The sequence below is a fragment of the Salvia hispanica genome, chromosome 3 (genome assembly GCF_023119035.1).
Source record: "Salvia hispanica cultivar TCC Black 2014 chromosome 3, UniMelb_Shisp_WGS_1.0, whole genome shotgun sequence".
Classification (NCBI taxonomy): domain Eukaryota; kingdom Viridiplantae; phylum Streptophyta; class Magnoliopsida; order Lamiales; family Lamiaceae; genus Salvia; species Salvia hispanica.
Window position 1 is genome coordinate 49,168,447 of NC_062967.1, and position 25,698 is coordinate 49,194,144.

General features: G+C 34.6%; 4 protein-coding genes and 1 non-coding gene across 30 annotated transcripts; 2 read left to right on the forward strand and 3 right to left on the reverse strand.

The window, feature by feature from the left end:
• Positions 1–227: 227 nt before the first annotated feature.
• On the reverse strand, positions 228–2,228 carry LOC125210834 (mitogen-activated protein kinase 2-like). The gene is made up of 6 exons (XM_048110439.1): positions 1,936–2,228; positions 1,736–1,865; positions 1,525–1,662; positions 952–1,284; positions 687–870; positions 228–574 (listed from the first exon to the last, which is right to left on the reverse strand). The coding sequence occupies exons 1-6, from the start codon at positions 2,049–2,051 to the stop codon at positions 402–404; spliced, it is 1,074 nt and encodes a 357-aa protein (XP_047966396.1). The 5' UTR covers positions 2,052–2,228; the 3' UTR covers positions 228–401.
• A 534-nt stretch (positions 2,229–2,762) lies between these two features.
• TRNAM-CAU lies at positions 2,763–2,834 on the reverse strand. Its single transcript has one exon. It is a non-coding gene; the product is annotated as a tRNA-Met (tRNA).
• Positions 2,835–3,600: 766 nt separating this feature from the next.
• Positions 3,601–5,233, reverse strand: LOC125216243 (transcription factor MYB86-like). The gene is made up of 3 exons (XM_048117901.1): positions 5,078–5,233; positions 4,860–4,989; positions 3,601–4,456 (listed from the first exon to the last, which is right to left on the reverse strand). Exons 1-3 carry the CDS (start codon positions 5,208–5,210, stop codon positions 3,844–3,846), a joined length of 876 nt encoding a protein of 291 aa, XP_047973858.1. The 5' UTR covers positions 5,211–5,233; the 3' UTR covers positions 3,601–3,843.
• A 9,427-nt stretch (positions 5,234–14,660) lies between these two features.
• On the forward strand, positions 14,661–20,541 carry LOC125213755 (glycerate dehydrogenase-like). Of its 26 annotated transcripts, none has more exons than XR_007175004.1 (8): positions 14,661–15,079; positions 15,990–17,509; positions 19,217–19,248; positions 19,364–19,425; positions 19,512–19,595; positions 19,660–19,969; positions 20,044–20,115; positions 20,194–20,541. XR_007175004.1 is itself a non-coding variant. In XM_048114477.1 (7 exons), exons 1-6 carry the CDS (start codon positions 18,440–18,442, stop codon positions 20,111–20,113), a joined length of 447 nt encoding a protein of 148 aa, XP_047970434.1. In that variant the 5' UTR covers positions 17,944–18,439; the 3' UTR covers positions 20,114–20,115; positions 20,194–20,541. The 26 variants fall into 26 exon arrangements, 2 of the variants coding, with proteins under 2 accessions (XP_047970433.1, XP_047970434.1); XR_007175005.1 differs by having other exon boundaries at positions 19,512–19,573; XR_007175008.1 differs by having other exon boundaries at positions 19,424–19,425.
• A 1,965-nt stretch (positions 20,542–22,506) lies between these two features.
• Positions 22,507–23,841, forward strand: LOC125210395 (protein ROH1-like). The gene has a single exon (XM_048109953.1). It carries the CDS (start codon positions 22,507–22,509, stop codon positions 23,674–23,676), a length of 1,170 nt encoding a protein of 389 aa, XP_047965910.1. The 3' UTR covers positions 23,677–23,841.
• Positions 23,842–25,698: the final 1,857 nt, after the last annotated feature.

Below are 25,698 nucleotides of genomic sequence, written 5' to 3' on the forward strand. Positions count from 1 at the left end.
AAACAGATATATTTTACTCAAAATCTGAAAATGAGATTGGTTTTTGTCTTTTTGAGTACTACTACTAGAGCTAATTGCATACTCAATTTTAGTTTTAGTATACCATTGGAGATGGTCTTAGCTTACTATAGCTTACATAGTAAAGGTGACCAGGCATTTTAATTAGTAGTAAGAAAAATAAAATAATGTAGAAATTAATTTTAAACCCTAAATAAGTATTGTTCACATTTTGAAACTAATTAAAGTTTAGTATCATTAATCCTATTACACCAGATCAGAGTTTTAGTATACAAACATATTTATTAAATTTATCCTATTACACCAAATACAACTAATACAGAAATCTAGCAAGTATAATTGATACTCCTACAAAACAAACAAAGTAGAGCAGATTAAAAAAATTAATGAAGTGGATATGGATTGAACTCAAGAGACTCCCTCCAAATCAGCTCCTTCACATTTTCTTCAGTGATTGATGGCTGCTCAAAATCACAACTAAAAGGCACTGAGCAAACTGGCTCTGCATTTATCTCATGAAAAACTGACAAATATGGATGGCACAAAGCCTCATCAACTGCATCATTCAACACTTTCAAGTTACCAACCAAACAACCCACAACAGAATCATCAATCAAACAAGGCCTAAACACACAACAAAAGTCCCAAAACTTATGCAGAGGACTGACCTGTTATACGTTGGTCAGGGTCGAACACGAGCATCTTCTCGAGCAGATCCAGAGCCAGAGGAGACATGTTGGGAAACACAGCTGGGAAATGCTGTTTAGGAAACAGAGGAAGCTGACTCAAATACCTTCTCGCACTCTCGCTCCGTAGAAACTTGAGGCTCGAATCATCAGGCGTTCCCAACAGCTGCTCAAGCACAACAAAAAACAAACCATAAGTCAAATTGTTTGGATTTTTGGCAAGCTAGCTCGCTCTCAGCCAACAAACCTTGGTGATGAGAAGAAGCTGGTGGAGATAGTTTCCACCGGGGAAGAGGGGCACTCTGGTCAATATCTCAGCAAGAATGCAGCCAACTGACCACACATCAACTGCAGCAGTGTACTTGGAGCAGTTGAGCAGCAGCTCGGGCGCCCTGTACCAACGAGTCACAACGTATTCTGTCATGAAATTGGCATCCGAGGTGGTCCTAGCCAGGCCGAAATCCCCTATCTTGAGGTCGCAGTCTGCGTTCAGAAACAGATTGCTCGGCTTCAGATCACGATGCAGCACGTTTGCTGAGTGCACGTATTTCAGCCCTCTCAACAACTGATACATAAAATACTAGTACAAAACAAGAAACAAACAAGCATTCAGAATTTCAGATTCTACCAAGTAAACTTCACAAACCATGAACTAGATGCAAATATGAAGATATTTCATGATTTTTGAAGTGTATCCCACATACTAACATCAAAAGCATTAAAAACTTTGATACAAGTAAAGGCTGCAAATATTAATACTACAAAGGAAAACTAACTACTATTTCAAATGCAAATTTAAATTTTAGAATTGAGGCAAAACCTGGCAATGTTCATCAGTCAAAGGATTATCGGATGCAATGATCTTGTGCAAGTCAGTGTCCATCAATTCATACACTATGTACACATCATTGAACGCCTCCTTCCTCGGTGGCCTTATAATGTCCTTGATACAAATAATCTGCGAAAAAATCTATCATAATAAAATCCAAAGCTACCACAAAATGGTAAGTACTAAAAGAAAGGAGGATTACATTAGGATGATCCATATGGCGTAGGATCTTGATCTCTCGCAGAGTCCTTTTAGCATCGATTCTGTTGTCGAACGCGTTCCCTATCTTCTTAATCGCCACCTCCTCGTTAGTCTCCGTGTCCAAAGCAGCACTACACATATAAAAAATTAGTGTACATATCCAAAGGTTTAAAAAGAGAAAGAGAGGGAGAAGAGAGCAACCAGACAAGGCCAGAGGCGCCGCGACCGATGGGGCGAAGCGGGTGAGCGTATTTAGGGGAAACCTGAAACAAGCTTCCTATGAGGTTGTAAGTCACTTGATCGGCTGCACCCTCCATTAGTGGTACTGAAGAAGAAAAACAAAACCAGAATATGGGACAAATTAAAGGCTGCTGCTAGCTTCTTCAATCAAATTTAAGTAGGAATGTGGAATGGAAATATGGAATGGATTTCTAGGAAGACTTTTACTTTGATTGGAGAGTAGAGTACACGGTTTCAACTGTCAAGCGTGGAAATTGGAATTGGGTTTGATGTAACTACAAAATGTTCGTGGCGAAGACTTCACCTGGTTCTTTGCAGTTGACTTGGATTTTTTAGTGTAACTTCTTTTTTCTCTTCCCTAATAAGGATGCATGAAAGTTGAAAGAGACATGCAGTCACTTTCATATGTTTGGGCTTTGGCTTTTATTTACATGCTTGGGCTGGGCTTCAAGAATAGATAAACTCAAATTGATTTTTTTACATTTGTTACCAAAAATGAAATTTGCAAAATTTATTTAAAATTTGTGTAGTTATTACAAAAACAAGCGAAAATGGGAAATTCAGAAGCATAATTAACCTTTGTTAAAAGTAATAAATTTGCAGAAATTATTTGAAAATATAATTGCGTAGTTATTAGTAGTAAATGTAAAATTTAGAAGCTTGCTTTTAAACTAACAGATGATATATGAAACGATGCTAATATAATCCGAATTAAAAATATCTAGTAAGAATCATTGGTGTACAAAAAAAATATAAAAAATGTGACATTGGAAGCTAACACTGAGACATATCAGAGCCAGGTTTCGATCCTGGGACCTGTGGGTTATGGGCCCACCACGCTTCCGCTGCGCCACTCTGATTTGATGTTCTTTTATCTTGTCTAATTATATTTTTTTTTATCTTTTGTATGCAGATTCGAAAAACATATGCATGTTAATCTCCAACGGAAATTTGCATCACCACTACAATATTGTAGAGTTGATATTTAAGTGGTCCTATATATATTATAGTACATTAATAGCAGACTACACTGCTATTCCCAAAATTAGATTAATGTTGATTATATTTTCTTGATTAATGAGAGAGCATATGTGAAATTAACCGAATATTCTTTCTTTTTTCGTATGATTAGTTATTTGAAAAAATTTACAAGTTATTTTTGGGTAAAAAGTGAGAAAAAAAAAAGTCAGTAATATTTTTGATTGGTTTTACACTCACTTAATATTATGTGCTTAACCTTTTGTGGTAAAGGAAAACTGACCCTATTAATTTTCCAATATGGCAAATTGGCAATTGTGTGGTAATTCAATTTGGTTTCTTTTTTTAACTCTCATGCACGCTTATTTATACATGGCAGGGTTTTAGTTTTTCTTCTTCTTAATTATGTACCCCATTGAATTTTCTAAACAAAATTATTTGGTAAATACACATTATCAATTGAATTTGCTTTCTTTAATAAACTTATATTATGAATAAGTTTATAAACGCATATCCTTACACTATTTAAAGTTTAAGATGTATTTAAAGTTTAAGATAATGTAGCTTGTGTACTAAATAAAATAAAAATAATATCTAGCGTTGGTGTATAATTTTTAAAATATTGAAAGCATTATGCTAAACAATAAATATTTTCAATCATGCATCCTCATTCTTCTCCAATTTAAAGTCTCCTTTACACAAAGAAAATCAGAAAACTATTCAGTTAAGTACATTGTGCAATACATATATGCCACCCCTCCTCCCTCTCTCTCCACCATCACATAAAAAGGTTAAAAATCCGTCCAAAAAATCAGAAATAAAACAAATAAATTTAACCAGAAGAGGACATTAAAATCAAATCACTCCCATGCACGGCCGGATTAACTCAAGTCAGAGAGGCGAAGGAAAAGAGGAAGAAATGATCGTGTTCATGTTCCCGGTGGCCGGAATAATTATCTCCTCCCCGCCTATCTGCCCTCCCACCTGATCCCAAAAGAAATAGTTAGGGCATTGCTGTGCATCAACCACCCATTCATTCATCTCATGATTTCTCTGCATGCAGTCGTTAATCGGGCCACATGAGTTTTGCGCCTCGATGGGGTCTATTAATGGTGGCATGGCGGTGAACTGAGCTATTTCTGGCGTGGGTTGCAGTTGCCATGGTGTCTCTGAGCTCAATGCGGCTGTTTCTTGGAAGATGGGAGGTTCTAGTGAATGGTTTATCTCGAACATGAATGAGGAAGTGAGGAGTGGTGATAGGGTTTCGTGTGGTTTTGTGGAGTAGTGATCTTGGTTGAATAAGTCTAGGTGTTGTTGGGTTTGTGTGAATGTGAATAATTGAGGGTTTTGGGCCTCGGATTTATGTGTAATTGTTGTTGGTGGTGATGTTGAAGAGGAAGAAGATGAGGAGGATTTTCGGATTTTCTTCTTGATCCATGAGTTCCAGTAGTTTTTTATCTCGTTGTCTGTTCTTCCAGGTAAATGGCTAGCTATGTGTGCCCATCTGCAAGAGGCCATATAGTACTTTTATTAAGTGTATGGTAAAAGAGAGTTTTTGGTATTGGATAAAATGGGGAGTGGTTTTGAAGCTTCAATATGACATGAAAAGAGAGAGAAAATATTCAACTTGACAAATGTGGCTTTTGTTTGCAATAATTAACGTCAGATTTAACTGTTGAAACGTATCATTCTTCTTATATTATTGAGAAGGTTCCCATAAACAAACGCTTGATATTGGCTTCTTAACTTCCTCCAAAATGCAAGTGATAGCTACTTATGTAGGAGTATAATTATAAAATCCGTCAAAAATAGCATAAATAGTAGTATACGTACTAGTATATGAGAATATATTAAAATAAAAATATTCTCAAATGAGAATGTGATAATCGTTTGCACTAAATATTTACCTGTTGCCTACAGCGCCATGGAGGCTAATAATGAGCTTCTCCTCCTCAGGTGTAAACCTCCCTCTTCGAATATCCGGTCTCAAGTAGTTTATCCATCTCAGACGACAACTCTTCCCGCATCTCTGAAGCCCTAATCACAACAACAACAACAATATGAAACCCTAATTAACAAGGATATGCACTGAATAGCACGACACAATAACAGGACACGAGATAACCTGCTTTCTCGGGGACCTCGCTCCAGCAGCCGTAGCCGTGGGTGGTGATGTACCTAATGAGCTTCTCGTCCTCCTCCGGCGACCACAGCCCCCTCTTCACCTTCTGCTGGTTGCAGCAAGAGTGATGCCCCATTAATATATTTGTAATTTTGATGAGTAAAGAAGAATGTGGTGGAGTTGTGGTGGCTATAAACATATATATGTTGGGACAGATATAGGATCCGACAGCAGCATAGGAGTGGGGCCGAATTGGTCCCATAATTGTTCCCATCTAACCGTGAAATGACGTTTGATCAACTCTCTTTCTCAGTATTATTACAAGGGTTTGTACGTACACATATATATGTAGACTGTAGTAGTATAATTCACCTAACAAACATAATTAATCAACTGTTGTTGCCGGTTACACTCTATTGCCTTTTCAAATTATTGTTTGATTTTTCCTTCTTTTTCTCAGTGGAGGTCGGTATCTCAAGAATTCAAAAAGGATGGCTTTTCCTGATTCTTATGATAAATGCTTTTAATATTTTCGTTTCTAACGTAGTAGTACTATTTCTTGAAAGACATCTGAACGATCTGCATAAAACAATGAGTTTTAGGGTTAAAACTTAAAACCCCATAGTTTCTTTCACAAAGAAGCTCCAAGGTTACAATCTATTTTACAGGAGTCTATTTGTATTTGCTTAATAGCTGAACTTTTGCATTTTATCTCCACCATCTGATCTATTGACAGCAGGAAACAAATCTTCTACATTATTTTTTCTTTGTTGAAGAAATGCTGGGAAACCTAAGAGTGTCAAATATGGCGAAACCTGAGTAAAATGTACGATACAAATTTGTGTTATCGAATTTTACTCATATGGCCAGCTAATTATTCATTTAATAGTATTTGAGCTGGATTTATTATTTATTGTGTAATTAATGAGATTACAATCAGTTTTGGCAAATATGGCCTGGACGATTACCTTGAGGGTGTCTTGCTCAAATGAAGGAAGAAATATAACATGCTTACACAATGAGAAAGAGATGGGTGCTTTTTGGATCAAATCATGAAAAAATATGTACAAGTATTTTTAATGATTTATTACATAAATACAAGTGGATCTCATCTGGTTGGTACTAAATGGCTAGAATCATGACAAAAAGATTTCGAATTTTAGTCCGCTAACGATCATTACATAATACATAAATAAGTTGGTATGTAGAAAATATATAGGAGGTGGATCATTTTAAAACTATGAGAACTTTGAGAATTATCGATCAGTTGGTAGTACAAAATATATTAATTGGCAGTACAAGCTAGTTTTGTATTGCCAACTGATATAGTTTGTGCCACCATATGTTTTGTGCTTCTAACTGATAATAGTTCTCAGAATTCTCATTTTATAATAGTTCTCAACTGAACCACTATAAATATTAAATAATCTTATATCTCCGGTTGTTAAGATTGAGTTTTTAAACTTTTATACAATTAATTCTTGTTAATCCCTTCAATTATTTTGACATTACTCTTATGTCATATCCTTACTAATTAGTTCAATTACTCCCTCCGTCTCGGTCCCAAGATAAGCGAGTCATATTACTTTTGGAATGTCCCATTATAAGTGAGTCATTTTCCTTTAATTAAAAAATCTTTTCTCTTATTTTATTCTCCACCTACTTTTTTCTCTCTTTACTTCTCTACTTTTCATTCTCTCGTACTTTACTCTCTCTACTTTAACTATTTAAATATCAATTCCTTAAATCTACTACCCAAAAGAAGTGCTTCGCTTATCTTGGAACGGAGGGAGTACTATATAAATAATTGATCCAAAAAGTATAAATTAACTTGTATATATACATGGTGTATATAAGGATTGAAAAATGGTTCTTTGTTCTTTAAATATAGATCATCATTTGAACATCTCCCTAATAGTATATTAATTATTTGAATCAAGATCTTGGACCTCAATGTAAAGAATGAGTGGGAACTTTAATTTGCTGCCGCTTAACTTATACTACTTTCATATGTACAATAATAGTAGTAGTAATAAAAAATGAAAAAATGTAAGAAAAAACGTGTTTCATGCAATTCATACGTAGACGAACATACATATCATTCATACATGCGTACATAGAGGAAGAGAGAGGTGAGAGTGATGCAGACGAAAGAGACGTGGAATTGATGGCAATCATCCACCATACTGATTTTGAAAACTGTGGGAGTTTTGCAGAAGCTGAATTTGGAAGTAAAAGCCGAAATGATTCTGTAAAAGGACGCTGTGGGGATGAAGGAATGAAAGAAAAGGAGAAATGATGAAGCTTAGCTTTAAGGGGCGGCAAATGCTATTACAGCAAACTATTATAGGGGGCCCCACTCCATATATGTATTAAGAAATTCATTTAGCGTTTAATGGAATAGGGACTTGGCCTCTTAAAGTAATGTTTGGTTAACCTAATAACTCATTGATAGAAGGTTCCACCTTAAGCTCTTTTAATTATTATAATTGTGGTCCTCCCCTCTTTCAACTCATGATTTTTACATATTTGGTCAATAATTATGGCCCCCATCATCCATCATTACCCCCATTTTTATTTCCCTTCATTCTATATGATTTTGATGTTTCTAGCTAAATAGTTTGTTTTCTATATCATCTCCTTGTATTTTCAATGATGATATTTTCAATTTTCAGAAAAAAAAATCAAAGTATTGTGTCAGTTGTTGTAGTGAGTGTGTGGACTTGGATACCAACACCATTTAATAAATCTTGACAAGTTAGACAAAATGGTACAAGTTTCTTATGAAAAAAAAAAGTGTGTCAAGTTCAACTTCTTTTAATGTGATGTAAGTTAAAAGTAAGCAATTTTAGTGAGTCTAAATTGGGGACGGACCTAGAAAATAGGTTGAATTGGGAAGGTACCACTCTTAACTAATTGAACACAACACTTACCCTTGATTTCGCATATGCGACATTTATTGTACCGGCAACTATTTCATTTGAGATAATACTAATTAAAAAATGATTTACATATTGTACTAGAAAATATAGATGAAAACGCGGACAAACTTGATTCTTTACTAGATTATTATAAATCATCTTGGTCCAAAACAAATAGAGCATAATTATTAGTTTTGGTCGTCCATAAAAAATAGAGCATAATTATTTATGGGAAGATTCTCTCATATTTTTTCTCTTTTCTCTCTTACTTTTTTTCTCCTTTCTTACCCCGCTTCTCTCTTACTTTTTTCCCTTCTCTTTTACTTTACCAATTTTACATTAAAATCTGTGACATACACACTTTGCTCTATTTTTTGTGCTCTAATTTTTGTGGACGGAGGGAGTATATTATTTTGTCAATATCTTGTATATATAATTATAAAAGATACTAGTAATATTTTGAATACCCATTTTTATTATAAATGACCAAATTGACGAAAATACTCTTCTTCTTCCACTTCTATTTTTTCTAAATTAAACTTCATGAAAACTGCAGACACCATCATGCACAAGCTCACGAGTCACGGCAGAGGTGCAAATAGTCGTGCAATTTGTATGCACAAAGGATCGAATGACAACTGGTAAGGAGAGGATGAGAGCGTGAAGAGGGAGAGAGGGAGTGAACGGACAAAAATGTCTTAAACGAAAATGTAGTTTGGAAATAGGGTCTGCTTTCTATTGACAATTTGATATATAGTACTAAACGGGTGTGTTAGGGGTCCTTACAGCATCTTAGTGTAAAACACAGCACAAATCACAGCCCTTGAATCCTTAGATTGGATGGTTGTGATAAGCTACATTATTATACTAAAAATTTACATTATTAGACAAGTTACATTATTAGACTGGAAAGGTACATTATTAGACTAAAATGCTACGTACTACATTATTAGAATATAAATCTACATTATTAGATAACACGTGGCGTTCATCTGACCGTTAGATCACAAGATCCAATGGACTGCAAGTGGTTTGACTTTTACTTATACTTAGAGTTTTGATATGAATTTTCTTTATTTTCATTAAAGATACTGTATGTGAAATTCATGGTATTTCTCTAGTAAAAACCACTCCACCATTATTGGACAATATTGTATTTCTCTATTTCTCTAATCTCTCACCACTCTGTTTATCTATCTAGTACTCCATTTCTTTATCTCTCTTCAACATTATCTTCTTATCGTTGGAAGTTGGAACTGTAGCTGCCGATGTCTAGTTACAAAGATTTGAATATATGACATAAATTGGCCAACTCATACCTTGTAAATCAAACCAAACCTTTAAATTCATGTCATGTATATCAAACTTACATTGTTTGAGCATGCATGAATTTGCGAATAAATACAGGCCTTACTAGACATGCGTGTGCACGAGGCTGGTTGCACGCAAGGTCTAGTAAGCCTGTGCACCCAATGTTGAGGCCAGCCACACACATACCAGGTAAGTATTTTATAAATTTATATTTGAGTGAACTACAAAATAAGTAATTAGACAATGATGGTGTTTGCACTTTTCCACTGCCTCATATAAATAAATATCACAAAAAATCTTTGGATAAAGCTCTTAAGTTCATTTGAAGTACTTTGCACTATTTTTGGACTTTTTACCATTTTTTTTTCATTATCTTTGCGTTAAAGATTATTTAAATCATTTTTTTGCCGTCATTTTTTTAATAATTCCTGTTCAATCAGTGATCGTACTGATCGAACCGATTAAATTTTGAACTGATAATTTCTTCGACATGCTTATAAGTCTGATTTAAAAAATACATATATATATTGTTTCACATAAAATTAAACTCGTGTATATGTTATATTGAGTCATTTCTCACCATAAGGCACAAACCTTTGGAATTTTTGTAAAGCTGATTATCCATTTCCCCATCAATTACATAGTCTATTTGTCCCAAATTACGTAAGTTATATTCCATTCTGGATTACCACACTTTACTTAAGTAATTTTCTTTCATATAAAAAAATATATTGAAATATTTAATATCTTTAAGTTATTATTTTTTTATTTTATCGTATTTCTCTTTTCATTTAAGCATTAAAGATACTACTTTTAATAGACTCATATAAGTAATGAAAAAGACAATTCTATTCAAACATTTTCTATTTTCTAAATATGTGACGCAATCATGAGGTATTAGAGAATTAATTGGAATTATCATGGATGGAAAGGCCCCACCAAATTTCTTTATTTCTAATCAATTGGATTATGCGTAGATTGTGTAGTTTCATTGCAACTATTTTATCAATCGTGACATTGACTTATCTCTTTGAAAAAATCACTGTTTCACGACCAAAAATGTCGAGCATAGTTAAATGTGCTCAGAAAAATAGCGGGCACCTTACCTCATGCTCGAAAAAAATACCGTGCACATCTAATTGTGCCCGACAATATAAAAAACATGTATGTTCACTTGCGAGAAATTACAAGTACAATCAGCGCGTTTGGTTTTATAATTTAGTCATGGAATTATGGCGCACCAAAAGTGCTTGGCCTAGTGAAGTATCAATATTTTTCTCCAATTGTACGAGCTAGTATATGTGCTCGGAAACAAGCAAGCACCAAAATGTGCTCGGGATACACAAAAAAAATACTTGTGCAATTATTTAACAATTTCCCGAGCTCGGCCTTGTGAAATATTAGAGTAATATACTACTTGTGTTCACCAATATACTTAGTGAAATTATTCAACAATAATAAACGTCAAAGCCTTTTTTCTCTAGCTCGGTCTTTATATTTTTCACAAATACATGCGAGCACCATATCTTCGAGCACCTTAAAATGTGCTTGCGATATAAGGAAGAAATATACTTATGGTAATTAACAATAATAATCTCTCTGGCCATTTTACGTGTACAGATTTAAAGTTAAGAGTAAACTACAAAAATGGTCCTTGAACTATGGATTTATCTCGCTCATAGTCCCTGGACATTAAAAATGTCGCCAGTAGTCCCTGGACTAATGATTTATTTCAAAATTGGTCCTTTTGGCTATTTTTGATCTGAAAATGCCCTTTTGAGTATTCGGGCAATTTCGTCTTTTCATATTTTAACTATTTCAGTATGATATTATTTAATGATTTATTAAATCTGATATTATTTCAAAATTATCTTCTTCTTCCCTTTGCCATCCTTCACTTTTTTTTTCAATATTATATTTAATTTTATAAAATTAAGTTTAAAATTTTAAATTTTAAATTACAATAAATTATTTTTAATTAAAAATATTAATTTATATATTTATTATAAAAGAGTTTTGTGTTAGTTGACTACATAGTTTTATTTCTATATATATAGCTATGAGACGAAAAAGAATACATAAATTAATAATTTTAATTAAAATAATTTATAGATGTTTAATAATCTAAATTTTAAATTTAATTTTATAAAATTAAATCTAATATTGAAATATAAAAATAAAGTGAAGGATGACAAAGGGAGAAGATAATTTTGAAATAATATCAGATTTAGTACATCATTGAAATAATATCATATCGAAACAGTTAAAATGTGAAAAGACGAAACTGCTCAAATGCTCAAAAAGGCATTTCAGATATAAAAAAAATAGCCAAAAAGACCAATTTTGAAATAAACATTTAGTCCAGGACTACTGACAATATTTTTAAAATCCAAGGACTATGAACGAGATAAATCCATAATTCATGGACCATTTTTAGAGTTCACTCTCAAGTCAAATGCAGTACTTAAAATTTACTCTACGTTCAAACTCTCCACCGCCGGTCTCTATCTCCTTGCTCCGCCGCCAATCTCCGCTTTTCTCCTCCGCCGCACAAAATCGAACACCAAGCCTCCTCGTTCCCCCGCCGCATACAATCGAACAGCAAACCTCCTTGTTCCGCCGCCGCTCTCCACTTTTTATACCGCTGCACACAATCAAACACCAAGCCTTCTCGTACCTCCGCCGCTCTCCGCTATTCTCCACTGCCTGTTTTTCTCAAGCTCCAAGGTAACCGTTAATTTCCTAATACTAATTTTCCTTTGAGTATCTGTTTTTGGTCTCAGTATGCATAGAACATATAAATATTGCAATATTACGCTTGAATTAGTAAAACTAGTGTTATTGTGCCATTCATAAAAGATTTTTAAATAATAAAGATATATTAATAATTAAATATATTAAAATAAAAAATTTGAGTAGAGAATGAATGTAATAAGATAAAGGATAAAGTGGAAATAACTTTCCATTTCAAAATATGTACTAATAATTAGTATAAGGCATAAAAAAATATGCACTATTTTTGAATAATTATATACTCTCTCTGTCCCATAAAAAAATGTGCACTTTCCACTTTCGTCCATCCTATAAAAAAAAGAGTATATACTCCTCCCATCCCACAAAAATTTGTGCACTTTTCATTTTCGTCCGTCCAATAAAAATATGTGCATTCCATTTTTAAAAAGTTATCCTAAATTATTACCTCCATACATCAACTTATTTATAACTTATACCACCATTAAACACTACTAATAATATGGATCACATTCTCATCCTCTCTATTTATTTACCAATTTTGTACTCCCTCCGTCCCAAGATAAGTGATCACAAACTTTTTGGCACGTGATTTAAGAAAATGGGGTTTTGTTAGTAAAGTGGAAAGTGAATAAAGTAAGAGTGTTGATAAAGTAGAGAGAAAAAGTAAGAGAGAGAGAGTACCAAAAAAGGAAATGAGTCATTTATCTTGGGACGTCCCAAAAAGAAATAGGAGTCACTTATCTTGGGATGAAGGAAGTATTAATTCTCGTATTATATCAACTGCTCATATTTTATTGGGACAGGGGGAGTAACACTTTATTAGATATTGATAATATGGAAATAAATGACAGTTTTGGTTAACAAAAACCTAAAATTAAGGAAATCAGTGCGTGAAATTATTAGTCGCTCATATGTGCACTTCCCAATTTAGTCCATCCCGTAAAAATATGGGTACTTTCCTTTATGAAAAGTTGTTCTAACTCAATACTCATATATATCAATTTATTTACAACTTATATTACTATAGCACATCATTAAATACTGTATTCCCATGCTTATTAATTGTGCATTAATTTATGTGTTATTTTAAATGCACATATTTTATGGGAACTAGGGGGAAGGTATTTTCTTATTTGAGCATGATACTTATTAACAAAATATTATTGTTACCATAATTAAAGACCATTCGTTAGTAGTGTTTGATGAAAATGTGTTATGCTTAGAACCTCTCAACCCCTCATCCCCTCTCAAAACATCAAATAATTGAACAAACTATCTAATTGTAACAGATTTCCAACAACTCATTTAATTGTGACGCCTGATAAATTTCGACTTCTTCTCACTCTTAAATTTGTCACATTTCACCTTTTATCATTATAACACCTGATAAATTTTTATTCGTTCGGACCCTTAAATTTTGTCACACTATTTCACAAAGTTTGTCATATTTCACTTTTTACCAATTTTATAATCCGATTGATCGGGAAACAATTTTTTTTACCTAATTAAATAGTGAATGTACACTTTGATTAAATAATTAAAATTAGTATTGTATTATATTTGCCAACAGTGATTAATAATTAAATATAGTATTATATTATATGTGCCGGCCGTTGTTACTTTAGCCGCATACTATTTTCTAAAATAAAATACGTTGTATTACTCCTATATTTGACATGTCATACAATTTCTTATATAAGTGTGATTGATTTTTTTTCAGATTTACAAACTCACGTATATAGATTTGGTTGCCTACTAATTCAACAAAAATCCTCCAATTTTGTTTTTTTTTTTGGGCTAGAAAACCTATTCATCTTCCTCCGTCCTACAATAATTGTCACTCTTTTTCATTTCGATTCGTCCTATAATAATTATCACACTTTATTTTTACCATAAATGATAAGTAGGTCCAATGTTCCACTAACTCACTCCACTCACATTTTATTATAAAGCCATATAAAAAAGTGAGTGTCACATTCCACTAATTTTTTCAACCAATTTTTCTTTACATTTCTTAAAATCCGTGCCCACTATAAGAATGACAATTATTGTGGGATGGATGGAAATAAGTAAATAAATTGATGTATATGGATAATGAGTTGAAGAGAATTTTCTATAAATAAAAATGAGATATTTTATTTGTGACATATAAAAAAGGTGTTTTTATTTTATGGGATTGATGAAATATTAAATATTTTAGTTGAGTAAATATAAGATGAAAATTGAAAAGATTACATATTCTCATTCAGCTTACAAAGAGAAGTATTGTAATGATGAATAAAACTTAAGTTAGAACAAATTAAACTCTTTAGCGTAATTATAATTTTGACTCAAATAAAAAGGCAAAGAAACAATATATAAATTTAATTACAAAGAAGAATTTATATTAAAATATAGTATACATTGTCAAATAAATAATAGTCCAAATTGAAACCTAATTTTTAAAACATAAATATAATGATATAATAACACCCAATTTAGAATCTATATTCTTATAAATGTTTCCAAATCATAATATTCAACACAAATAAAATCCAAATAATACACTAAATAAACTAAAATTCTAACACAAATAAAGCCCAATTTACATTCCATGAACTAAATTCCAACACAAATAAACCCAAATAATAGTAGAAACGGCGCCTCTCCCTCCCTCCCTCCGCCAAATCGGCACTGCACGCACTCCCTTTCTATCTCTCTCTTTCTCTCTCAATTGGCGGAATTGACTCGTTTTTCCCCACACCAAGAGTCGTAGTCCTCGCAGATTTCGCGCCATCGGTCTGCTCGCCCGGAGAAGAAAGCCGAGGACGCGGCTGTCTCGGAGTTTGGTCCCCGACGCGGCTGCTACTCGCCATCATCAGACGCCGTCGTCTCATGCAGCAGGTCGCTGGTCCGGATTCGTGGCCGCTGACTCGCGACCTTGCCGCCGCCGCCGCTCTCTAATTGAATTGAAGTATTGTGATTTGTTTCCCCGCCGCTCTCCGCTATTCTCCACCGCCTGTTTCTCTCAGGCTCCAAGGTAACCATAATTTCCTAATATTAATTTCCCTTTGAATATCTGTTTTTGGTCTCAGTATGCATAGAACTGATGAATCTTGCAATATTATGCTTGAATTAGTAATATTGATTTGGTTAAACTGAGATTAGGGATTCAAGTTGATCTATTTCCCACTCCATCTCCTAATACACTAATATAAACTTGACATGTGTGATAATTTATATATATATATATAAAAAGCCTACTAAAACTCTAACTATCCAAAAACATATACTAGTACTAAAAAAAATAGACACATGGATCTTCTTTACAAATAAAAAGATTAGACTAAATATCTCCAGAAAATCAGATTTACATTCCAAAAACCTTTCATATTCCATTTTCAAATCAGCGTCTCTCTAATTTACTAACTTGAAGTAGTTCTCCTTTCTCCGCCGAAGGGTTGAAGCTCACAATATAGTAAAAAGCATCCATAATTGTTTAGAAGCATCCAGAAAAGGAAAAACTTTGCATTTTTTTTTTCCTGATTTCACGTGAAATGGGTTATGTTTAGCACAATTGTTTATTATAAACAGGTGGTTTGTGTTTGATAAATTGTTATAGACGTTTGTCTATAGTCTTTTGAACATAAAATCAAGATCCTAACTAAGTAGTAGTTTTCTTAGTTATGTACTTAAGGTTACATAATAGAAAAACAGAGAGTGAGAATGTTGAGAGTACTGTAAGTGAAACATGGTGGATATTAAAATACCTTAGTTTAACAAATATTGGAGAAGTGAAACAGAGAGTGTGAGTGTTTTTTGCATGGTTACTATTTGTATGGTTGAATCTACTTGATTTGTGTATAAATTTCAGCTGAAACATTTTTTTGCTTGTTTTTTGTAAAGAAGTTGATGTTGTTTGTGTTTGCTTTTCATTTTTTTATTTGCAGGTATGGATGGTACTATATCACAAGACTTTATTCCTAAGATAGGAATGGAGTTTGAAACAGAAGTTGAGGCATATGATTTTTATATGAAATATGCTATGGCAACAGGTTTTGGAACTCGAAAAATAGCTGCTCATAAGGATCCAATTACAGGCAACCTTTTGGACATTAGTTTTTGTTGTTGTAGACAAGGTTTTAGAGCAAGAGACAATCGAGTTGTTACAGTCAAGAGACCTCGTCCTGAAATTAGGTGCGGATGTAAGGCTATGTTGAAAATCAACGGTAGATACAGTGGAAAGTTTCGTATTGTGAAATTTGTTGAAGAACACAATCATGAATTGTGTGATCCAGACAAATCTTACATGTTTAGATGTTATCGGCAAATGTCTAATGTTCAACGAACTCAAGTTGATGTTGCTCAAAGTTGTGGGTTGCCTCCAAAGAGAACTCTGGATGTAATGGCAAAAGAATCTGGTGGAATTCAACATCTTGGTTTCACTCATATTGATGTGAAGAATTCTTTGAGAACTAATAGGACTTTGGAGATTAAACAAGGCGATAGTGGAGGTGTTTTACAATATTTACAGAGGATGATAAGTGAGGATCCACACTTTTACTATGCGATACAGTTGGACGTGGAAGATCTAATTACCAATATATTTTGGACCGATGGTAGAATGATACAAGATTTTGGTCATTTTGGGGATGTTGTTTGCTTTGATACTACCTGTAGAAAATATCGTGATGGTAGACCAATTGCTTTGTTCGTCGGCGTAAATCATCATAAACAAACAATTGTGTTTGGTGCAACATTATTATACGATGAAACAATTGAAACCTTTGAGTGGTTGTTTAGTGCATTTGAAGATGCCATGATGGGAAAACGCCCAAAAACTATCTTAACAGATCAAGATCAAGCAATGAGCGTTGCTTTAGCTTCCAAGTGGCCATCTACTCACCATCGCTTGTGTGTTTGGCACATTTTTCAGAATGCAGCAATCCATCTTTCAAGTGTTTTTTCGAGTTTTAAGAACACATTTGCAGTTGATTTTAGTCGTTGTGTGTACGACCTTGAAGAAGAATCGGAATTCCTTGAGGCATGGAATGAAATGTTAGAGAAATACAGCTTACAAGATAATCAATGGTTAACAAGTATGTTTTCTCTAAGGGAAAAATGGGCATTGGTATATGAAAGAAATACATTTTGCGCTGATATCATTACAACTCAACGAGGTGAGTGCATGAATGCCGTTGTGAAACATTATGTAAATTACAAATACAACATTGTTGAGGTGTTCCATCATTTTCAAAGGTTGATAGATGATCGACGCGAGAAAGAGGCTGCAGAAGATTTAAAAAATGCTCAAAGTTCTCCTGTCATGACTTTTCCATTAGAAACACTAAAGCATGCAGCTGCCGTATATACACATAAGATATTTGCACTATTTAGCGATGAGTTGAGGAAGGCATTTGAAAGCAAGATCGAGAGTGAGAGTGAACTTGGAAGTTCTAGGATATATAAGGTTAGACCACTTGATCGGGCTAATGCACATATTGTCACATATGATTCCATTGAAGGTTCCATTTCTTGCAGCTGTAGAAAGTTTGAATTCTCGGGTATTTTATGCTCACATAGTTTAAAAGTCTTTTCATTAATGAATGTCATTCATATACCTGATGAATATATCTTAAAGCGATGGACCAAACATGCTAAGAGTGGGATGACAAGAGTTTGCAAGGAAGGAGTTGTCGTTGTTGATGAAAAAACCCGAAAGAAACAACGATATAAAGAGTTATGCAATTCATTCATACAATTGGCAGCCAAGGCAGCCGAGAGTGAAGATAGTTATGCTTATGCCATGGAATGTCTCTTGAAGATGGGAAACGACATTGATGGAATGGTAGAGAAGGGAAAAAATGTTACTGTTAAGGCAAAGAAGGTCGGAGATGTAAAAGACTGAAGAATCTTTGGAACAAGCTATCAGTAAAAAATGGAAACCAAAAGCAATAAAGAGTGGTTTGGAACATGCTTCTTCTACGCATGAATTTGAAGGGATTGCACTCATCAATGATGAGTACTGGAACTTACCTTACACTGCTTTTGATCCTCAAAGTACATCATAAATTTGGTGTGGACAGAGATGCAAGCTTGCTTCAAATGAAGAAGAGCAAACTATCTGGATTATTGTTTTGCTATTTTTGAATTTTTCATGCACAAAACTAGAATTTTATTGAGCTTGAACTGGAAAAAATTTGATGAACTCAATTAGTTTGTTGTGAACTATTTTTAAATTTTATGGTCAATTTCATGATTTCAATATATTTGCTGCTTGGTTGGAGTATATTTGAAATTTTGCAGTTGCTGCTTTATGAGAAAATAATCCAGAAATAGTGATTCTTTAATGGGAGTAATTGATTGTGCAGTGCTGTTCTTTTCATAAACCGGAGTATATATGTACTGGAGTAATATTGTGACTGAAGGAATTTGTAAGTAGCAGTGAATTAGTGCCTTTAGCAACTTTGATTGTGTAATGAATATGTACGGGAGTATATATGTAAGGAATTTGTAAGTGGCAGTGAATTGATTGTGTAGTGTAGCTCTTTTCAGAAATTAGTTTTCAGAAACTTCAGCAGAGGGAGAACTAGCTTCTCGTTAGTGAAGACATTGGAGAGAAATTGTTTTGAATGTAAATCTGTTTTAGGATAGTAAGAATTTTAGTAGGCTTTTTTATATATATAAAATTATCCACATGTCAATATTATATATTAGTGTATAAGGAGATGGAGGAGGAAATGGCATATGCGATCCTTGCTGCTATTCGATTTATTATGCTTGTTTTGTTTTGATTGGAAAATGTGGAAGGCTTTCTCTCTCCTATCCAGGAGGTATATACAGTTAGGGATTCAAATTGTTCAGTCTAATCTTCTGAATTAGGTATATCATTATAAGATGCAATATCAGTCCATTTCTATTGAAATACAGCTGACATTTGAAGTTTGTTGGGAAAGGATTGGCTTATTTCATGGATTGGGATGAATTTAACTACCTTTATTATTAACATTTGGTATTGGCTTATTTCATGGATAGGGATGAATTTACTACCACACAGCCCCAGACGCAACAAATAGCTCATAATCTGGACTGCATTATTAGCTCTTTTCATCATCATTTCGTTACTCTATTTCAATTTCGAAGATCTTGGGCTTATGTTGATTTGGAATACTTGTAGGTCTATCTGGCAGCCAGCGAGCATTGTACATTGTAAGCTTCCTTTCCATGGCACTTATTTGTTCTCTTTATATATAGATTTTGACTTTTACAGTTATTTTTTATTTTTGTCTGGATTTGTTCCCTAAGTTGATTTGTGTGGTTTTAGATATTTCAGAATGATGAATTTATTTCTAAATTTTGCTGGTTGTTTTGTGTTGCCGTCTAGAAGTAAGTAATAGTATCCTTTATCATCATTTTATTATTATTCAACACAATTTTTTTTCTTTTGCTTGAATCTTGATCTTTTATTGCAGATATGCACAGAGAAGAAAACCACATTATCTGTTGAAGACATCATTTCTTTGATTGATAATAAGTGTGATGGAGTTATTGGACAAGTAAACTTCACACACACACACACAGCTGTTTTTGGAGATGATTTGGACTGTTTTTTTTTTCCAGTTGACTGAGGATTGGGGGGAGAGATTGATTAGTGCATTGAGCAGAGCGGGTTGGGCTGTAGGATACAACAACGTTGATGTTGATGCTGCTAATAAATATGCTGTTGCTGTCGGAAATGGTAACTAATTTATTAGATCAACGAAATGTGAAAAATATGCAAGAATATGTTTGTTGTTGTTGATGATTAGGGAGTGCTGACAGAGACTACAGCAGAGTTAGCTGCTTCACTCTCTTTAGCTACCGCCAGAAGAATTGTGGAGGCTGGTGAATTCATGAGGAGTGGCTTGTATGATGGATGGCTTCCTCATTTGTACGTCCTTTACTTGAACTCATAAGCGAATAATTACACAATCATCGACCCGATCTTTGTTTCCTTTTTGGCAGCTTTGTTGGGAACTTACTAAAAGGACAAACTTTGGAGCAGGTCACATTGGATCTGCCTATGCAAGAATGATGGTTGTGCAACAAAACTTTGTTTATGGATTGGATTTGGTTCATTGATTTAACTAACTTTAATTGTGAAATTGGTTGAAGGGTTCAAGATGAACTTGATCGACTTTGATCTCTACCAGTCCACTCGTCCGGAGAAGTTCGCTACTGCCTATGGGGACTTCCTCAAGGCGAATGGAGAGGCGACGATGTATCATCTGGTGAATAAGGAGAGGCCGGTGATGATGAAGAAGGCAAGTTGCAATAGTGCGAGAGAAAGCGGATACGAGGGCAGTAGTTAGGGAACAACCGATGGAAGAACAAATGATGCATCTTTTATTAGTTATTATCATCATTTTATGGGAATACGATTTTTATTATTTTACTTAAATAAGTGCTGTGAATCTGTGATATAGTTTTATAAATGAGTAAAGATATTCAGAAAACTTGGAATTATATTGGTTTATCGAATCTTAATCCAATCTTAGATTTCAATTGCAAATTCTCTTGGTATTGAAAGGTTCAAGGTATTTCATATTGCCGTTTGTTATTTATTACCAGCCTTTTCTGCTTTAATTACCAAAAAATAAAGGTTCAACTGCGTATTAAATTCCATTTTGAGGTCAAATTTAATTTTCAACATCGCGTTCAATGTGTAGTAAATTTGTGCACTATTGTCGTTATAGGAAGATTAAACACAAAACAAGCCACTCTAACAAATTCTCCAAAATGGGATCCATAATCTCTCCATTAAAAAAAATATGCCATCGAATAAAAATTGTGTTTGATATATCGTTATTTGTTGGATAATTTGTTATACTCCATCTCCATCGATATGTCCAATAGAAATAAGCCATATTTCATTTTTCGTCTATCCTATAAAAATAGTCCATATCTATTTATGACAATGTTTTTCTCCTTCTCTTTTAATTACTATTCCTTCTGTTCCATAATAGTATAGTCATTTTACCATTTTGGTACGTTTAATTGTAGTGGAATCAATTTCCTTTTTAGTAAAAGTCAACATATTTCTTCTCACTTATTTTACTCTCTCTTACTTTATTATCTGTTTATTTCTCCACATTTTTCATTTTATACTTTATTCTTCCTTTACCTAACTCACTTAACACATTTTTTCTTAAAATCTCGTGCCGAAGAGAAACGCCTCCATGACTATGGAACAGAGGGAGTATCATTTATGGACCCCCGCAGTGCAATACACAATTTCAACTATTTTTTCTCTTTATTTCTTACTTTACCAATTACACATTAAAACTCATGTCAATCCCAAATGGTATATTTCTATAGGACGGATGAAATATAAAAATAGGTTAATACTAGATCTCATCATGTTAAAAATCTAAATTTAATATTTCTAAAAAAAACAAAACAAAAAATATTTCGAAATTTTTTAAAGTATATTTAGAATGATACATTTCATATAATACTACTCAATTTGAAATTTTCAATTCATTTATTTATTATTATTATATTAATAAAAATCTAATGCATTTACATATTTATATATAAAAATTGAGGTGTTTATTTTAAAAAAAATTATATATGAATCATATTTCAAGTTAGTCTGCAAACAAGCGTGAGAATCGACAATAATGTTATCAAGTGTTAAGGCAACTCATTTTTGGTTTTGGGTCAACCAAACTCAGATTGCTATCATTGATTCACAACTAATTACTCTAAGCATGTTTGACTGGAGATGATATCAGTAATTAACACTTTAATTGTAAATAAATAAAAATAGAATCAATTGTACAAAAACATGTACGTGAGTCGTGACTGATAAGCGGAGTAATTTTTTAAGTGATACTCCCTCGTCTATATTATGTTCCAATTTTCTGATTTGGTCTGCTTTATATTAATTTTCCCACATTATTTTTTATCACTTTTGGTAATGAACGTCACATTCTGCTAATTTATTTTTCTAACATTTTATTATAAAACTAATAAGTATTGTTAGTGAATTGTATTGTCCATATCATTAGTAGTGTATAACTAGTTAAAAACTTTCCATCTTTGTAGACTTAATCAAAATGGTAAAACTAGCCATTTTTTTTAGGACAAAGTGTATAAAAATAGTACTCAAATTTCACTAATTTTTTCAATTACATTTTTTAAATTCCCTGTAGTACTAAAGTGGGCATGAAAGAGCATTAGTATTGAATAAAAGCCATACAATAATTTTAATTAAAATAGTTACAATGAATCAAATTAAGAATCCATAAAAATGAACAAGAATAGGAAAAGAGAGATGAGAAAGAATCGTAGCTCCCGACAAAGCACAACCACCAAATCCCCCATCCCCCATATATATAGGAGTAGTATATTCCCCTTACGGCCAACAGAAGAATATAGAAGAAGAGGAAGAAGAGGAGACAATCATTCATTCTGTGATCAAACATGCCGACCACCGACAACCAAGGCTCCTTCCTGAACCTGATCAGCATCCGGCGCAACCAGGTGACCACCGACCCCGTCCACGACCAAGAGCAAGAAGACCTCGACCTCTTCCAAAAGCACGTCTCCACCCGCTTCTCCGACCTCCTCTCCGCCCCCTCCCCCTCCCCTTCCGAGTCCTCCAACCCTCCTCCTCCCCCTCCCCCTCTCCTCTCCATCTCCTGGCTCCGCAACCTCCTCGACGCCTTCATCTGCTGCGAGGCCGAATTCAAATTACTCCTCATCTCCGGCCGCGACCCCTCCTCCCTCTCCAAGCCCCCTCTCGACAAACTCATCCCCGACCTCCTCGACCGCCACCTCAAGGCCTTAGACATCTGCAACGCCGTCTCCCACGCCCTCGACCTCCTCCGCCACTGGCACACCTTAGCCCTCATCGCCGTCTCCTCCCTCCGCCGCCACCCTTTGGGAGAGGGCCAGGTCCGCCGCGCCAGGAAGGCCCTCTCCACCATCCTCACCTCCATGGCCGTCGACGACCAAACCCACACCTCCGGCGGCGGCGCCTCCTTCCACCGCCGCGCCCCCGTCGCCAAGAACTTCCGCTCGCTGTCGTGGGCGGTGGCGAAGTCGTGGTCGGCCGCGAAGCAGGCGCACGCGATGGGGGCGAACCTGGTGGCGCCGCGGGGCGCGGAGGTGACGTCGCTCCCCATGCCGATCTACATCATGAGCAACGTGGTGGTGTTCGTGATGTGGGCGCTGGTGGCGGCGGTGCCGTGCCAGGACAGGGCCGGGCTGGCGACGCACCTGCCAGTGCCGAAGCAGCTGACGTGGGCGCAGCCGATGAGCAGCCTGGTGGAGAAGATCGGGGAGGATTGGAAGAAGAAGGAGAAGAAGGGAGGGGCGGGTTTGCTGGAGGAGATACAGAGGATGGAGAGGGTGGCGCAGTGGCTCGTTGATTTGGCGGATTCGTTTATGTTCCCGTTGGATGAGGATAAGGCGGTGGAGCTGGCGGCGCAGGTGGCCGAGCTGGAGGAGATATGCGCCAAGATGGAGGAGGGGCTGCTGCCGCTGCAGCAGCAAGTTAGGGAGGTGTTTCATAAGATGGTAAGGAGTAGAGCTGATGTGCTTGAAGTTCTTGATCAAGCTGGTAAATCAACCATACCTGTTCCATATTAATCATTTCTTTTTCTCATGATGATTGGAATCACATAAGATGTTAGTTAGTTAGTTTTGTGGAGTATACATTTTTGTTTTGTTATACTTGTCTCATTGAGTTTTCAAGAAGAAGAAAAATATACTAACATTGTAGTTTAGAGTTTAATTAAGATGTTCTATGATATTATTGTATTGGCCTGCATCTTGCATCTTGCATCTTGCATCTGTTTGTTAATTTCTTATGGAAGAAGGTTTACTCTAAAAGATAGATAGTTTACATATGTTTCATTTTTTAATGATTATTGGCAGTGTGAATTGATTGTGATCCATTTTCAGCAAGATTAGGTTTTATCGTTTCAGCTCATGCATGGCTGTTTTATGTTATACTACCACATTAATTAATTATACAGATGAATTCTCAAAACTAACACTAACTATGCAGACAATATGATATGTCTATATGTAAGTATGATTCAAAGAGATAATAATTAACTTGGGATCATAATTCTAGAAGCAGGCTGAATCAAGGAGAATTGGTCTTGACTGATATACTAATGAAGATTGTCGTTTCCAAAAACAATTAATGATAAATCTGAGGATTCGAGAGTGATGAGAGACCTCTCATTTCTCTGTGTATAGTTAATCTGGGGGCATAATATTAAATTAAGCATATGTGGGTACGTGTTTTTATGTGAAATAAACATTTTCATCCAAAAGAATACAAACATACCTGAAAATTGAAATGATGTTATGGTTTAAAATAGAGATTGCAAATGTTAATAATTTTGTATAGATTATCTCAACGGTGAAACTCACATATTTCAGTTTACTCTTTATTTAGAATTACATGTGTAATGTAGGATTATAGGAGTATAGTATCTCCCTCCCTCCGTGCACCAAAAATTATTCCATATATGGACTTCACAGATTTTATTGATAAATTGGTAAAATAAAAGAGAGAAAGTGGGTAAAGTTATTAATTGCCGGATCAAGTAGTAGTTTCTCGTCTCCGCCTCTTTCTCGGCTGTTCTGCATCCATCTGGTGTTCCATGTGATACCAGTGGCATTGTTATGTCTCTAAGACAACCAAACCAAGGGCGGAGCTAGGAATTGATATTAGAAGTATTATAAACAAATTTTGAGTATTATTGAGAATGGCCATTTAAAGAAGTTCGAGGAGGCCTTTGATCCATGTGGCTTTGATATGGGCAAACAGTGATTTATCAAACCTGGATGTTTGCGGCCGCATGCTCTTTGATACAGATATTTATTCCACAAACATCCAAGATTTGGCAGCGTGCAAAGTCAGCGAGCTGCTGAGGGTCTTTGGTCTGTGGGTATAAATTATACTAATATTCAATTAAGCATATGTGGGAATTTTTATGTATCGTCCAGTACAAACATAACTGAAATGATGTTAATGTTATAATGGCTTAATATAGAGATTGCAAATGTGAATAATTTTGTATACATATACCGGCAAAGGTGAAACTCGCATATTCCAATTTACTCTTTAATTATTTAGAATTACATGCATAATGCAGCCATTCCATGAATCTAACCCCGAACACATGTAGTAATATAATATAAGGTCTCGGATCAATACGACTTTAAGTTTTTATTTTTAATTTATATTTATAACAAGTAATTCGTTAAAAATACAATTACATCCGACAGAGTTTAACTTTGATGTAATTAGGCAAAATAATTTTTGGTAGAAAATTAGTATTGCAAGGGAAATTGCACACAGTCGATTTACCACAACACTTGTAGTATGTAGACGATACTTCCAGTTTTTCCCCTCAATTTTGTTTGTTTTCAATCTTTTACATGCAAATGGGAACTTTTATCAGATAAAATTAATAATTAATAGGAGTATATCTTATTTTCAAAATGAAATACTATAAAAAAGCACCAAACTATTAGTAACTCAAAGAAAGTGATTAATCTGTAATAAATCTGGGTCAAATGATATAACGACAAGTGGATTATTAAGAAGAAAAATCCAAAGTATTAGGGCGGCCCATCCCATCTCACCGGAAA

Coding starts and splice junctions, on each gene's coding strand:
- LOC125210834 (XM_048110439.1), bottom strand. CDS start 2,051: ATGGAGGGTGCAGCCGATCAAGTGACTTACAACCTCATAGGAAGCTTG. Junction 1,285..1,524: donor TGACTGATGAACATTGCCAG/GTTTTGCCTCAA, acceptor GTTTTGTACTAG/TATTTTATGTATCAGTTGTT. Junction 575..686: donor CCCTGACCAACGTATAACAG/GTCAGTCCTCTG, acceptor TGAATGATGCAG/TTGATGAGGCTTTGTGCCAT.
- LOC125210395 (XM_048109953.1), top strand. CDS start 22,507: ATGCCGACCACCGACAACCAAGGCTCCTTCCTGAACCTGATCAGCATC.
- LOC125216243 (XM_048117901.1), bottom strand. CDS start 5,210: ATGGGGCATCACTCTTGCTGCAACCAGCAGAAGGTGAAGAGGGGGCTG. Junction 4,990..5,077: donor CGAGGTCCCCGAGAAAGCAG/GTTATCTCGTGT, acceptor TGTTGTGATTAG/GGCTTCAGAGATGCGGGAAG. Junction 4,457..4,859: donor CATGGCGCTGTAGGCAACAG/GTAAATATTTAG, acceptor GGCCTCTTGCAG/ATGGGCACACATAGCTAGCC.
- LOC125213755 (XM_048114476.1), top strand. CDS start 15,992: ATGGATGGTACTATATCACAAGACTTTATTCCTAAGATAGGAATGGAG. Junction 17,604..17,680: donor TAGAAAGTTTGAATTCTCGG/GTATTTTATGCT, acceptor TATATCTTAAAG/CGATGGACCAAACATGCTAA.